General features: G+C 38.7%; 1 protein-coding gene across 20 annotated transcripts in view; it reads right to left on the bottom strand.

Moving 5' to 3' along the window:
• DLGAP2 (DLG associated protein 2) overlaps positions 1 to 16,248 on the bottom strand; it is a 468,772-nt gene that overhangs the window by 29,956 nt on the left and 422,568 nt on the right. For all 20 annotated transcript variants that reach the window (XM_065056017.1, XM_065056019.1, XM_065056022.1 and 17 more), the window contains one exon: positions 3,200 to 3,549. In XM_065056017.1, coding sequence (XP_064912089.1) covers positions 3,200 to 3,549 — 350 coding nt within the window. The remainder of the gene's footprint in view (positions 1 to 3,199; positions 3,550 to 16,248) is intronic.

Here is a 16,248-nt window from a genome sequence, read left to right as displayed (position 1 = left end):
TATCTATCTATCTATCTATCTATCTGTCTACCTATCTATCTATCTATCTATCTGTCTGTCTGTCTGTCTGTCTATCCACACATGTATATTTATAGGTCAATGTTAACTCTGAAGGCCAGGTTATAGCCTGTGTATCATGGAGGTGTTATCAAAGCTTTCACTGACTTCTGCAGGCCAAGGACTTGAAAAATTTCTTTCTCAAAAGCACAAGCTGACAGTGATTTCAGGAGGAGAATGAACAATGCTTACCTCTAAAACTTTCTATAATCTCTGATCCAAAAGACCAGTGTAATCAATGCGAATATTTCTTTTGATTGCTATGTGTACACTGAAGTAGAGCACTGACAAGGATGGTATAACCTTTGGCCACTGACACATCTGACAACATTCCTCTTGATTTAAACATGGCAGTGAAAAAACAAAAGAAACAAACCACCACCAACAACCAAACCACAGCTATTTTCTGGAAGAACTTTGTTTCTGGAGCTTTTTTGTTCAAAATTCCCACCTAGGACAGGGCTAACATACCTTGGCAAGGGTTACAATATCTGTGTCCTTCTCTGTCCTTGCAGACAAGGTGCTACTGATCATCACAGGAAGACCAAGGCTCTCCTGTGCATGTGGATACCAATCCTACGGCACATGCCAAGTGTACCAGGACTTTTTAAAAGGACTTCTATCCATTACAGCTGCACTACATAAATCATATATACCAAAGACATGGGAGCCTTAAGCTTGGTCCATAGCATTTCCATATCCAGAGGCATCACTTGTCATTCTTTACCTTTGTGCCTCTCTGCTCCTCTATGAAGCTCCGTTAGCAAGCATTCTCACACCAATGTGTTAAAGGAATGAAACTTCAAAAATGCACAAATTAACCATCCTGATAGCAAATTAATTAATGCAAATAAATGCAAATTCAATGCATTACCCTAGCATGGCATGCTAATGAGAAAACAAGTCATTTAGTCAATCAAGGAAATATGCAAATAAAAAACATCCTTTTCTGAGGTGCTTTGATGCAGAAGTCTAAAATAAAATAAATACTTCTACTGGATTTTGGAGGCATAAATAAATGCAACAGAGTATTCTACCCTGCATTTTTATTCCTTACAAACCTGGCAACAGAAATACAACAAAAATGCATTTTCTGCTTAGAAATGCTTCAGAAAGGCACTTTTCACACTAATGTGAGGTTTGAAACTTACTGCAGACAAAAACTCAAACAACGAAACTGTGCTCTCAGGACACTGAGTTGAGGGTAATTTTGCAATTTTAACTTTATCTAATGCCAAATGGTGCAACCAAGCAGTTTGTATTTCTCAAAAGATAACAAACAGCTCATCCTTCTAAGCCCTGCTGTTGCAAACAATATTTGCTTTTCTCAGCGTATGCACCTGGGAACCAGTATTTTGGGCCCAGCGTCAGATGCGAGGTTGCTAAAGAATATCCGCTGCCTCCATGGACATCATTGCAGATTATAACACATTGTTAAACACGCCACATACCAAGAAGGGTCAGAGCCCAGTGAAAAGTACTGGTCATCACCTGCAGTAAGAAATAGCATCAGGTGATGTAATCAAAGTTTCAGAATTAATTGCTGAAATATCAGCACTGACTGAAGGAAGACACCAACATTGTTAAATACCACTGTGCACAGCTGCTGTAAAGAAGGGATAAGAACAAGCCTAGATACTATTCCTTTCTGAAGACTAAGTTTCAGGTTAGAGGCAAAATGGTTCCCAAAACTACTGACTGCTCCTTTGAGCTTTTCTCAGTAATCTGCTAAGCCCCTTCTCTGAACAATTTAGGATACACTATTTACTTTGTAAAACATTTGAAAAGTAGCCATCTGAATATTTTACCACTGTGGCTAAATTACATTTTACTCTTCTGCATCTAAAGTAGCAGAAGCAAATGCTTTTATGTAGAGAAATGGACAAGCAGCTTGCTGGCAAAACCTTCCCATTAGTCTAATACGTCATGAACAGCAAAATTACACTGCACTAAGATGTTAAACAGTGAAGTTCAATCAGCAGCTGTGACATGCTTAACCCAAATACTTTTCTCTGTTTGTATTGTGAAATTAATGGAAAGAAAATTACTACTTTTTAAACAAAATAGTATACTTCGTAGTAGATGAACAGTCACTGACTGGGCTTTATTACATGGACTATTACCCTCTCAAGGTCTATGTTGCTGTCTCCACGATACCTGTATATATGTCAAAATATATGGCATTTCCTCTATAGTTGACCAGGCAAAACCAGAGATTTTTAAGCACAGAAGTGAACCCAGTGATGTATAAGGGAATATTCACATCCTTAAAATTATATATGTGTCTAAGTAACAACAGAACAGAAGTCTAAATTTTCCTCTGCTCCTATGACTCAAAGACATTGTTTGCAAGTTTATTTTTCTGATTTTTATTACTACTTGGTATTTCCTAGAGATTTAAACACATTAGTGCTTTCCAATTAGTAGAAGGAATAGCATTCTGATTGCACATTTGGAATTGTCTTATTTCATTTACCTGAAACAACACAATGTAACTGAGGTTTCCACAGCCTGACAGACATTTTGTCAGGTGAGATAAATATTCAGTTTTTTGGTGGACAAATGGAGCAATGCTCAAAGACTATGCTTATTAATATTATTTTATTACTTGCCATCTATAATTATGCTGTATTTATACCAGCACATTTCTTTCTCTTTCTTGGTACCTTCTCCCCAGTAAAACTAAAAGTAAGTGGGGGTTTGTGGTGCTCTTTTTGGCAGAATAACTTGAAGATCCAGCAGCATTACACATTTTTCAAGGTCAAAAGACAAAGATAATGGAAAAAATACAGTCAAGCATTTTAAAGCTGGTGTAATTCTATAAAAAGGACTGTGAATTCATGGAGGGAAGGAGATGAACATGCTGTTCACCTGTAGCTCTGCAGTATAATTTTCATATCAAGTGTTAATGACAGGTAACCTCCCTAGAGATTTATTCATTCATTTTCTTCCAGGTACAGCATATAAGGCAAAGACTTTTCTGTACAGCCACATTGCCATGATGTGAATTACAATTAACGCTAAGCCGCCAGGGGTTGTTTGCTAGATTATTAGAGCCAGTGAAGCTGAATGGCTCATTCTATGCTATTTACAGAAAGAAGGCAAGCCATTCATCACAGAACAGATGTTAATGACAGGCTACCTGGATCCCTATAGAGGAACGGCGGCTCTTCAGAAACTCCTCCGCTTTTGACACCAAAATGGCCTTGTCGCTGGTTCGTATGGAGGTGCTCTGGCCCTCGGACGCGTGGCGCTGCGCAGCCGCGGTTTCCAAGGCGAGATTCATGGCCTTGTTACTGTCCAGGCTGTCGGTGGAATTGTACATCCCTCGCCCATCCTGCGGCCACGGGGAAATCCTCTGCGTCCGGCTGTCGTGATACGCGTCCTGCGTGGACTCTGTGCTGCTCTGTGCCGTGACTGAGATCAGTGGCTTGGAAGTGGTACGAGGGGGTACCGGTGGTGGTGTTTTTTTGTAACTTGTGTAAGTTACAGCTATGGAAAGAATTAAAAAAAAAAAAAAAGAAAAAAAGAAAACAAGATTAATCTGATAAAAACTTCACATCAGAAATCACCTTTACATTAAGATTACGATACTTAAAAATGAAGATGTTGCAAGAGAGTGCTCATTATGAACATCACTATTAGTTGAAAGTGTCTTTCAGAGTCAGGTGGGTACCCTCGGCAACATTTTATTTCAACCAGGAAGCAAGGGGTGGAAATAGGAGTCCCAGATTATGGTGGAGATGAAAGAGTTAGTGGGGATTTGTGTGTAGGTGCACACTGGAGCTTTCTGAGGTTGTTTCTGCATGGGGTGAAGCTGGTAAGAGAAATAAAGGAGGATTTTTTTTTTCCTCGTTATAATCTGAATTGTGGGCTCTGTGTTGATACAGTGTATTAAGACAGTAACATCAACATATTGTAACAAAATATTATTCAGAAATTTCTACTTTGTAGTGGCTGGAATTAGGTAAAACTGAGGACTTACACAAGGAGCATGTTTTAAAAATACCCACAATACAGTTAATAAAAGAAAAATCCAGGCATGCAAAAAATGTTCCAATATAGGTGAAACTACTAGATACTTGGACAACAAACAAAAACTACAAGTAATACCAAGAGCAGTGACTTTTTATCTACTATCCTGCAGTAAGCCTTAAGTCCTTGGAACATACATTGAAGGGGGATAACCTTAAATGCAGAGAATATGGAAATACAGACTACAAAGATGGGTCTGAAACACCAGGAGAACTGCATGCCTATGAGCAGAACTAAGACTGTTAGTCTGATGAGTGTAGTGGGTCTGAATGTGGTTTAACATAGATTTTGTCTTGCAGCAAAAAGCTCAATAAAACACTCAAGAAAGATCTATAGATGCAGAATTGTGCCAATAATGCTTCCTTACAAATTTTAGTGATTTCATAGAGGTATTTAGCCATTAATATCTCACAGCTGAATTCTCTAATTTTCCAAGCCCACTATACTTTTTTGGTACTAATAAGAGAATTTCATATATGGAAGTGTTTTTTTTCCCCAAAGCACATATATTCATAACTAATAAAATTAGCAACTCATACAAAAATGTATCATGATACAGCTTTCTGTACTCCTGTACAGGAAAATCAAATCCAATTCATTTCTTGTATACTTGCAGGAAGATAAAGAAAATTATAATTTTTCCCTGTATCAATAATGCTGAAATACCATAATGTATACATGCAGAGACCAGGATAACAAATGACTTAAGGAAAAGGTTTGCCTTTTTCTGATGTTTTTAAATGTATTGGACATTGCTACAGTGAGTCAGGTAACCTTGATTTTGATATGAGGTTATTTTTCAGCTCTCTGCAGAGATCAGTTTAGGAATTTGTTAATACCTGTGACTGCTGAGCCTGTATTGCCAGGCTAGCCTAAGGGAAAAGTGAGCCTAGAGAAAACTACTCCTAAATTTTGATTCTTGATAATCATAAGTAAAAGAGAACGAGGCAGAGCTAGGAAGTGAAGACCTTCATTTGAAGCACATTTTGAGTTATTGATGATGATGCTCAATTTTGGTACAGATTTAAAGAGAGTCTTGCTCTGAGCTAAATTGCTCTAACGGAGTGAAAGACGTGAAAACATGCTCTTCAGATTCTGAGACAGTGTGCTTTTTTTGAAGTGCTCTTTTGTTGTCCTATCACCAATCTTATCTCCTGTCAGTTTTGTAACCAGCAGTTAAGAAGAATGAACAACCCAGTGTTTTCCAGATGCTGTAGGGTATACAGAAAGTTCATGGAGGAAGGAAGAGAGAGGCTGTAATACTTAGAAATTAAGACAGTGTCTTATGAGCTCGAGCAGTGGCTCCAAGGAATGTTTCCACTAAGAGAGTTGCCATAATCCTGCTCCCCTGCCTTTCCCCTGGAAATGGAGATGCAAGTGATCAAAGTGCTGGGAAACATACAGACAATGGGGTGAAATAGGGTGAGTGAAATCCAGAACAGGAAGATATTTTTACCTATAAGACAGGTTATCACTCTTCTAACTAATTTACTGTTTTTTTTTACCATATGTCTTCATGCAAAAGAATAGCAATGAATAATGAAGCATATGGTAAATGTGATAATGAAACATCATAAGCAAGTATATCCCTACTACTTGGGCAGCACATCACTTCTCTGTCTAATGAATACATAATGTTAACTTTCTGTTGCAGCCCTTCATAGCTAACTTAATCTTCATTTACATTTCTAAAAAAGAAAAAAATCTCCTTGTGGCAAAATAAAAAAATCAAAAGAGTCACTTTCCCCCCCACCCCCATTTCTCTAGGATTGAATATTTTATTCCAGAAGTTTCTGGTTGTTTCAGAGGGCTGCCATGCCTTTAAGCCACCAAGTATTAGTTACTGTGGTATTCTGGCAAGAATTTGATCATGAGAACTAAGCAGGAATGCTCACATCTGTTCACAAATGAATGTTCACAGACCCACAGATGTTCAACAAGGAGAAGAACTCAGGAGAAAGACTGAATGTTCATGAGAAACTGGTTACATATTTACAGTGTAATATGGCAGGAAGAAATCCGATTAATTTCTAAGCTACAGTCACAGACATCAAATATTGAGCAGGAAATAAAAAAAATCCATCTCCACACAGTTAATGAGCTTGTATCTGGAGCAACAGTTTCAAAGCCACAAAAATCTGGGACTAATTGGAGACTGTAACAAAACGAGGTAAGAGGACGGAGGCGTGAATTTGTGAGGCAAACCTTGCCACCAAATTCTATTTGCTTTAAACACTCAAGTGGTTCTAGTGAATCACAGAATGCCCTGAGTTGGAAGGGACTCACAAGGGCCATCTAGTCCAACTCCTGTCCCTGCATATGACAACAAAATTTACACCATGTGTTTGAGGGCGTAGTCCAATCACTTCTTAAAGTAAATAAGATAGTGAAGTAAATAGGCTAACTTAGATGAATAATGTGACCAAGACTTGTCTTAGATAAACTTGGTGTGTGTTTCTGACTTAAGAGATGACTACATAATAAATTAGAGGCTCATTACAGGAGAAAAGTAACACTGTAATCCATAGTTTACTGTTCATGCTTGGTCTCAGGTCTCTAATAAATAAGTACTGGCTGAAGATCTGTAGGACATTTTCTGTCACTTTCAAATTTTTTTTCATTAATTATTACATCTATGAATGTTCCTGTTATAATCTGTAATGTCTTTTTCTATCATGTCCAATTCTTGGCCCTAGCAGTCATACAGACCACATATTATATATTGGCAGAAATATTTCCTTTTCATAACAGAAAATGAACTTCCTTTTCATTTATCATCCCCTTCTTATGCTAATGGACAGGAGCTCCTGTCAGCTTTGCATCATTTGCCTCTTTGCAAATTTTATTTGCCTTAGTGGTTATTAGTTCAAAGTAAGCACATAAAACCTCCTCAGCGCTGCTTTATGTCTTGCCCATTTTTTGGTCCATCATTCTACAGCCCACAGAGCTGTGCTGAGTTTTGCTGTCCCTGCAGGGGGGCAGGTGCTGGGCAACGCAGCCCCAGAGCACTGAGCGCTGCCCAAGGACTGTGCTCCAGTAACTCCATCCAGGACACTGGTGCTGGGAGCTGAACTGGGAAAAAGAAGAGTGGGATGGAGGATCCTTGTCATCAGTCACAGCAGGATGAGCTGGGTGTGAAACAGCGCGAGGGCAGGGGGTGCCAGAGCCGAGCTCCGGGCAGGCAGAGCTGCTGCTGTGCGACTTTAGGCTGGAGACATTCAAAACCCGCCTGGACATGTTCCTGTGCGACCTCACCTAGGCGTTCCTGCTCCAGCAGGGGGATTGGACTAGATGATCTTTTGAGGTCCCTTCCAATCCCAAACATACTGTGATACTGTGATACTGTGATTTTAATCGTGGTCTTCAGCAGAAGCAGAGACATGCTTCATGTTCTGTTGTATAAAACGTCAGTCCTGGATAATCTTCCATTGTTTCTGTAGCTCACAGAAGATGACAAAAGATTTCTGATTCCTTTAGTTTTTGGAGTAGTTTTGGTGTGTGTATGCTGGGCACTCCTGGTATTTTTCTCAGCAATCCCGAGGGTCAAGCAAAGTGAAAGCAACAGCCTTCCGCCACCCTGTTAATCAATTTGTAAAATCTATAGCTGCTCTAAAATGCAAAGAAAAAATGGCATAAGAGGTAAATATCTTTTTAATGTTTAAACTAAACACAAGGGGTTATGAAAAAGAAATTAACATTTTCCTTTCAGTTGTATTCAAAGGCTATCTTAATATAGAATGCTGAATTTACTTTTTGCCTTTTTTAATAAAGTGGGAAAAATTTTTTTTGAGCTTAGGAGAGACAGTTTATCTCCATCTGTTAGCTTACGATCATCAACAAAATATTATAAAAATGGTAAAAAACTGTTCTAATTCTAAATTGTATGGGTATTTCAGACTTCCATTTGAATCAAAGTATTATCTATTCAGGTACTTGCCCCACTTCAACATAAAGCTGTGCAATGGGCTCCACTGGATTTTCCATTAAGGAAGGACATTGTCAGAGAAACTGAGAGAAAACATAATGGTTCTGTGCTGCTTTGTAGCGGGCTGGATCAAATGATGATGAAAACCAGATATAAATTGTTTAGGAGAAAGGAGCAGGTGCATTAATTTGTCACTCAGGCAGGAAAAAGTGTAATACATCAATCTGTTTTTGTAAGGATCACTGCCTTCATATGAAGAGTGCAGCCCCCATTTATGCTGGCTCAAGTAATCTTCTTCTGGCACATGACTCACATTTGACACCTTAACTGCCAGAGGACCATTTCCCCCCTCACATATACAAGATTGCCCATCAGTGCTGAATCTGGCACGGAGATGCTGCAAGTGACCTGTTCTGTAAACTGCATTAATGTCTCTCAGGTCCTTCCTGATCCCAGCTGGGAAGGACCGGTCAGAACCAGAGTATCAGGCAGAGGAACCAAGAAGACAATCCTGGCACTGGAGAGCTATCAATTTGATGGTTTCAACACATACAACAGAAATCCAAGGAAAGCTTCCTGATAATTCTTAAGTAATGGGATTTTTAAAAATGTAATTGATATACCTGGGAGCAGAATATCCCTCTTAATCTACACTGCATTTGACTAAACTTGCTTAAGGTTACTCTTGCTACATCCATAGAAATCAGTCAGTTACTCTGCCCATATTTCAGTGCCAACACAGTTCATACTAGAAATAAATTGACTAAAATAATTCAATTTAGATATAACTTGAGGTTATGCGTAGAGATTCACAGACAAAAGGCAGAAGAGATGTGATATATTTGATGAAATATCAGTGGCTGTGGGTGACATTCAGAACACCTTTAAAAGGCAGCCTTTTAATAAATCACCACTGTTGGTCCTTTTGCAAGATAGAGTCACCTGAGGGGTTTTTACAAATCAATATAACCACTAAGCACTTAGTGAAAATAACATTATTTAGACTAAGATCACAAAGTTAACTGGATGATGAATTTACATGAAAGCACCATCAATTAAAGGAAACGGTTGTCCCTTATGACATACTGCAGGAGCTAACTGGATTTTCTGTTTTTTAAGGAGGTTTATTCAGAAGGAGGATAATTACTCTGCAGGGCGTGTGGAGCTGTGCTGGAGGCAGAGCTCCCGGGGGCATGTTGCTGCGGGCAGGCAGGGAAAGGTTCTCTGAGGAACCACAGCATGGAGAGAAACACAGTGGAGACTCCCAGGCTGATGCTAGATCTTCTGCATTGCACAGGGAAGGTGAATGCTAACCCTGGCATCATTTCAGAAGAGGAAAAAGAGACATTCTCATAATGAAAGGCCACAATTTAATTCTAAAAGAATAGGGTACTCGGTTATTGGTATAGACTTTTGACCATCATGAATGCTGCTCTAGTCAAAACATTTTACAGCCCCAGCAAACATGGTTGTCCTTGAAATGCCCTGAAATCTCTTCACTCTGACCCATCATGGTCATCAGGACCTCTGAGCTACTCTGAAAATAAAAACGTACATATGGATGCATAACAGTTACTTCTCAAAACAAAGAATGACGAACATTAAAAATCAAAGATGACTTTTGAGAAAAAAAAAATCTCAGCCACTAGAAGAGTTTATTTCACACAAAAAGAATGAACTCTTTGATGGTTTTTCTGGTAAGCTATGTATGTCAAAAATAAGAATACAAGTCCCTGTTTAAAAGGAAGGATGTTGGGACACATCTTTTATATATTCCTATTGTCAGCTTCCATTATATGCTGGTCTCCAATGCTAAACATGATTAAAAGGAGATGGTAGTGTCAAACAGGGCAGTTTAATTTTCACAAAGCAAATCTGGCTTTTCCTAAAGTCACATTCTGAAATGTTAGAAAGGTGTTTCCTTCTGGGATCAGCAATACTTTTAAAGTTCAGTCGTAACAAGATGATTTAGATATGCTTAGTTTTGACATGCACAGCCTCTGGCTACAAAAGTAAGAAAAAGTGATGAGCTAGAATGAGGGGAAAAGGTTAAGGGAAAATGCAAAGTTAAATTAGTCTGTTGGATCCAAGTCTGCCATTTTCGATGTGTGCGAACAGTGTCCACCTCCAAGATGTACACTGGTGTTTTGGGGTTTTCTTTCTCTTTTCAGTCCTGCAGTCGTATGTGCTCAGGCTCTGCACAGAAAAAAAGAAGTTTTACTCCATTACCTGACCCTAGGCAGAGCTGAATGAATGTAAATATGAGTCATAGAATCAGAAAATTGTACAAACATTTAGGTTGGAAAAGACCTATAAGATCATTGAGTCCAACCATTAACCTAACACTGCCAAGTCCACCACTAAACCAAGTCCTTAAGCACCACACCTACACGTCTTTTAAACACCTCCAGGGATGGTGACTCCACCACTTCCCTGGGCAGCCTGTTCCAACGCCTGACAACCCTTTCTGTGAAGAATTTTTTCCTAATATCCAATCTAAACCTCCCCTGGTGCAACTTGAGGCCATTTCCTCTCATTCTATCACTTGTTGCTTGGGAGAAGAGACCAACACCCTCCATGCTACAACCTCCTTTCAGGTGGGTGTAGAGAGCTACAAAGTCTACTGTACCTGAGTACAGGGCAGGTGAAGAAGTCACATCATGTTCATGTACAGGCTCCTCCAGGCCTTTTATTTGCTACTCCCTGGATAGGTTCACATTTTTGCTTTCTCCTCTGCGACTGAAAGACCCCGCCATTTCTAAGGGCTTTCCATGTTCAGGAGTTTCTCCATTTGTAAGGTAATGAGAGTGTTTTTTTGAACAGTAAAGTTATTTGAACCTTGCAAAAGTAGTCATTAAAACTTAGTAATGTCATACTGTACTTGAACTTCAAGAGAGAAATTTGTTTTTAAACAAATTTTTTCTTTAAATTGAATCTCAGATAGATTTCTCTCAAACATAATCAGAGAGCTGCTTTATTTATTAATCTATCTTCCTGCTTCTTCCCTTTTCTCTTTCAGCCCTCCACAGTGAATCCTAGTCAGCAGAGGGACCATGCAGTTTTGCAAATGAGAATGTTTTTGAGCCTGGATATCCATGAAAAGAACCATGTTTCTTGCTTTCTAGATTAAGTAGTAAGAAACAGTTGATAAATTCACAGTGATATTTTTGTGAGATATGTTATTGAAACCACTTCTTACAGACATATGAGTTTTATCAGCACAGTTTATATGTTGGGCTGCATTTTGTTTAAACTATATAACCCAAATCATTGTTTGGGTGGTAGGTATCTATAACTTCCTAACCATTTTTCCTGATGGGTCACTTTACATATATTAAATTTAGGTAAACCTGGATATTTGCCACGCCCTGAAGTCACGTGGTCTCCCATTGCCACAGTCCCAGGGATTAAAATGCTGTATTTTTACTGTGCTAGTTTTTTAAGTAGGGTCTTCTAGTAACAATGAATTATATCATACCTTCCAGACACAGTCAGTATTTGAGTACTACAAATGGGAATCCATCTCACCTCACATTAGTCTCTTAAAAAACAGCCACTGAATTCTAAGTTAGTTGTCTGATCTGTTTTAGAACTATTGGGAGAAAAATAAGCAATTCTGAGGGCAACGCTCACCCATCTTTGATGCTTATTTTACCAGGAAATGAATCAACCTATGCAGGTACCTACTTTCCTCTCTCAGGCATAAAGGGAATCAAGGACAACCAGCTCAGGTCTGGACATGTAATTTGGAAATGCCTAAAGGGGTAAGATAAACTCCAGCCAACAGCTCTGTCTCTGTGACAGCACTGGTAGGACTCTGGTATGCACTAGGACATAACCTCTCCTGTCTTCTCTTACCTTCATTCATTGGAGAGGTTGGAGATTCATCTCCTCTGCTCCATTTTCTCTGTGATCTGGCTGTTAGAGAAAGCCTGTGTGGAATTCGCCTGCATTAATGACTGAATTCCAATTTCCTGCTCCTTGATCCCTTCTACTGGATGTACAACATAGCAGGTGCAAGATCCCTTTGTAGCTCCACAGAGGTATTAAAAGCAAACCCTCTGTATTTCTGTAGTTTTTAAATTGTTTGCATAATTTTAGGCACTGGGCTAGCCCATGCTGTTAATCCCATTGAAGTTGTTGATATTGAAGTCAGTGGAATCAGAGCAATTCATGCAAACTCAGGATCTGGACCATTATCACAACACATTATCATCATAATCAAGATTTGTGTTCTTATATGTGATTTTTAAAAGAGCTTTTCAAAATAGCATGTCACTGACACACTGCTGTCATACAAATCCCATATAAAATGCTATTTTTAAAGCAGCATCTGGTTTTGACATCTCTCTGCTAAACAGAATCTATATGGCACTTGTGAAAAAAGATTGAAATCATTAGCATTACTTGTAACCTCAATCAGAATTTACTGGGGTAAGGCAAATTACTGGATGAGGTTTTGTGGTTGTTGTTGCTGGTTTTGTTTCTTTGTTATTTTGTTTTGTTTGTTTTTTTTAATCTGTGTGTGCATCAGGTTAGACTCAATATTCAGAGTAAATCCTTTTAGGCTTAAGTTCTGTACATCTATCTGATCTTGTACAGGAAACTAACAATTAAGCGGAAATGTGCCCACTAAATTTGGAAAAAAGCTGAAGTATAAGTACACACTACAATCTCCCAGAAGGAGAACAGTATAAGAGGAATTACTGTAATCAAGTCATTCAGTGTGTAAGTTGTTGCCTCCATATTGAGGAAACTTAGGTCTGTAGGCAGCCCATGTTACGTAAACGATAAAATCTGTTTTGACAGTGTAATTAATGTTAGTCTCAAAACAGAAATGCAAATCAAACAAGACATCAAGGTCAGAAACTGTAAGCCTTTGCCAAAGTTAAAGGAGATGTGGGCAACACAAACCTCATGGATTGCTGATGGACTAGTTTACAAAGAGTTCTATTTTAGATCAGTTAATTAGCGAGAAATTATAGCCTAACCAGCATCCTGTAGATGGCAAAGTGCTGGCAGCTGTTTCGGTCTTCTCGACAGTTCCTACGTGCCTCTAAAATACTGAAGCTGCATTAAAAAAACACCACCTCAGTTTTGCGGCTGCAGGAAGGAAAAAGGTACCTTTAACTATGTTTACAGAATTTATGCCTGGCTTTTCAAGAATACAGGTTGCATTTGTCACATAATGAAAACAGTAAGAAAAAAAGAGAAAAAAGAGCTCCAAGTGCTAAGAGTCACTCTTACTGGGCTACTCTTTCCACATTGAAAGAAAATTGAAAACTTGAACATGTTTTTCAGTAGAATCAAACCAATATTGCTGTAATTCTATAGTTAAAAAAAAATCTTGAACTCTCACGTACCCCTATCACTCAAGTAAAATAATTTCCATCAGCCTTCTAAACCCACTCACAGACATATTATGTAGGCTTGTCATTTGTTTTGTTTGTATATTCTCTATTCTCATTCCTACAATAACTACGTGCAGCTTGTGATTTTCTTTAACTTACAGTAACGAATTTTAAACTGGATAGGATGAGAAAAATAATTTGATCACTTAATCTTAAGGAAGTGTTGCACAGCAGAATAATTTTAATAGTGCATTATGATAATAGTCCTGCATTAAAGAATTCAAGTGATTACAAAATATTTTAATTAAAGATAATTAAATACCCTTAAATTATTCTTTTAATCCTCAGAAAGGTACAAGTCTGGACACAATCTCATAGTTCACTTTTGAGATCAGCAGCAATACAGGCAATAGCCAAATGAAGAAAACATTTTACCCAAGATGCAGATGGAGTCAGTATAAGTGTCAAAACCAGTGCTCAGAAAGCCACTTGCAGGCTACCAACTCTGTATTTAGGTGCAGGAAATTATGCTGCTGGCTTTTGAGCTCTTTCAGTTATCCCTGTCTTCAGTGAGAACAAGATTTAATCTTGGGTTTCATCCTGTAATGCAATTTGAATAGGCCTGACTTTTCAGATTTATAAAAGTTAGCTAGCTATACTATGCTATCATGGTATTTATATAGGCAACAGAGAGAAATAGGGATGACCAGAGGACAACTTCTTTCATAACAGATACCAATCCTAAAGGAGAAAAATCACATTTCATTGACTATAATATGACATTAATGTGACTGCCTTTGACAGCTACATTTTCGATATATGTATTAGGTTAGATGAATTTTTATGACTGAAATTTTTATGTTTTTTCCAATTGGGGGAAGGAGATGAAGAGTGGAAATATATGTATTTTTCTGGACACAGAACTATCCCAAGAGGGAAAGAAATGGATATAAAAATCACGACTCATTGACATGTCCTTGATATTCTGTTCTCAGTCTCAGAAAGCCAAGTGACTTAAAACTCAATACTTCCCCTAACCCTGTTTGGCTGTCCTCTAGTTGCCCATGTGGAGTAGTGATGAGCTGCTTGGATTGCTCTGATATTCCTGATTTTCAGTGTGCATATTTTAATGAACTACTTATGGAGACCAAACCATGGCCTTAGAGTGAGTACAGAGTTTGTTGGTAAGTATCGGGATGCTATTAGGTGAGTGTAAGACACCTCAGTGTGGTTATGGGTTTGTTGACTGTCTGTTGGTGCACGAGAGGATCCACATGCTGTATTCAGTCTGAGTCAAACTCACCAAAACATAGCTATCTAATACCTTTTTTAGAGGTCCTAGGTCCTCCTGCCTAGTATCTTTATTTTCTCTGATCCTTTGGAAAAAAAAAAATTCATTCAAGTATGTTTAAGTATCAAGTTTAGGAATTGCCCTTCTAGGGTAGATCTATAAATAAAATAAAATAAATAAATATATATAGGAATATAGGAATAAAATTCCTGACACAGAAATGGAGACTTAAGTACAAGTTGATCTTAAAATTCCATTTCAGGGAAGTGAAAATAGAGGACTGGAGTTGCTGAGAGGCTGGCAGAGATGTGCAAGCATCCCAACAGGTTTTTAATATTAAAACCCCCCAGAATTGGCTGGAAATAAAACTAAATGTAACTATAGAAGCTTTTCTCCTACTTCTGTGCCTCTCCATTGAAACATAGATACAGCTTCAGTTAAATAGTGAAGAACTTGCTTTGTCTCTAGCTTCAGATGCCTCTGTTATTTGGAAGCTGCCCACTAGTATTCTGTTCTCCTGGAAAAGGCAATTTTGCAAGTTAGAAATAATGTCCCTCAGGAGAGGTACATCTGTAAGTGGTGAGCATTAATCACAAAGTGCTTGCCATAGAATCATTTTGGTTGGAAAAGACCTTTAAGATCATTAAGTGCAACCATGAACCTAACAATGCCAAGTCCACCACTAAACCATGTCCCTAAGATCCTCATCTACGCATCTTCTAAACCCCTCCAGGGATGGTGACTCAACCACTCCCCTGGGCAGCCTGTTCCAATGCCTGACAACCCTTTCCATGAATAAGTTTTTTCCAATAGCCAATCTAAAACTCCCCATGAGGAAGAACAGTAGCAAAAGCACCTGAAATTGCCTCCCTATATGCCTGTTAATACTTTTTTAGAAATAGCATTACATTCTATTGTACATTCTAGAAACAGAAGGGTTCCTATGGAAGCAAGACTTGACCTGCAATAAAGGAGTTTATTGTTATTTTGAAGTGCAACTCTCCTTCTTCACACATAAGCCCCTGTGCTTTTGCTAAGACCCACAGGAGAGGAACTCCCTTGTGGCTGCACACACAGTTTTTTGGAAGAATTTTTTTGTTGTAAAGAGGCTAGAACAGAACACAACTCACACTCCTGTTGTACTGAAAGTATAACAAAGCTACAGGCCAGTTTGTCAGCAAGCAAAACTGGGTCAGCTTCAAGAGGGTTATGCTTAGTTACATTAACTGATGGGCTGAGGCTCTGATGGATGAAATATTACATGTGAGCTAGTAAAAATTAGTGTCAGAATGCAATCAAAATGATGTCTCTGTATCCAGCACAGAAAACATTGTAATTCCAGTGCACACATCATCCTTATGGCTCCTGACGTACATGCCTTCAACAAAAACCAGGACTGAGTGCAGGCAGAGCTTCTGAGAAGACTCCTTAGAGGTATTTTTCATTCACTGAGGAACACAGAAGGAGAAGCACTGGCAGGAGAGGGATCCTGCCTTCTTTTCCACTGCAAGTACCAGGAAGCACTATGAACTGGTTTGTCCAGGTTCACCTGCCCTGTGAGCTTCCCACAGCTGCACAGACACACCTGG

Source organism: Columba livia, chromosome 3 (assembly GCF_036013475.1).
Source record: "Columba livia isolate bColLiv1 breed racing homer chromosome 3, bColLiv1.pat.W.v2, whole genome shotgun sequence".
In the NCBI taxonomy this organism is placed as follows: domain Eukaryota; kingdom Metazoa; phylum Chordata; class Aves; order Columbiformes; family Columbidae; genus Columba; species Columba livia.
The sequence above is the reverse complement of the archived record's forward strand: the minus strand, read 5'-3'. Positions and strand labels throughout refer to the sequence as shown.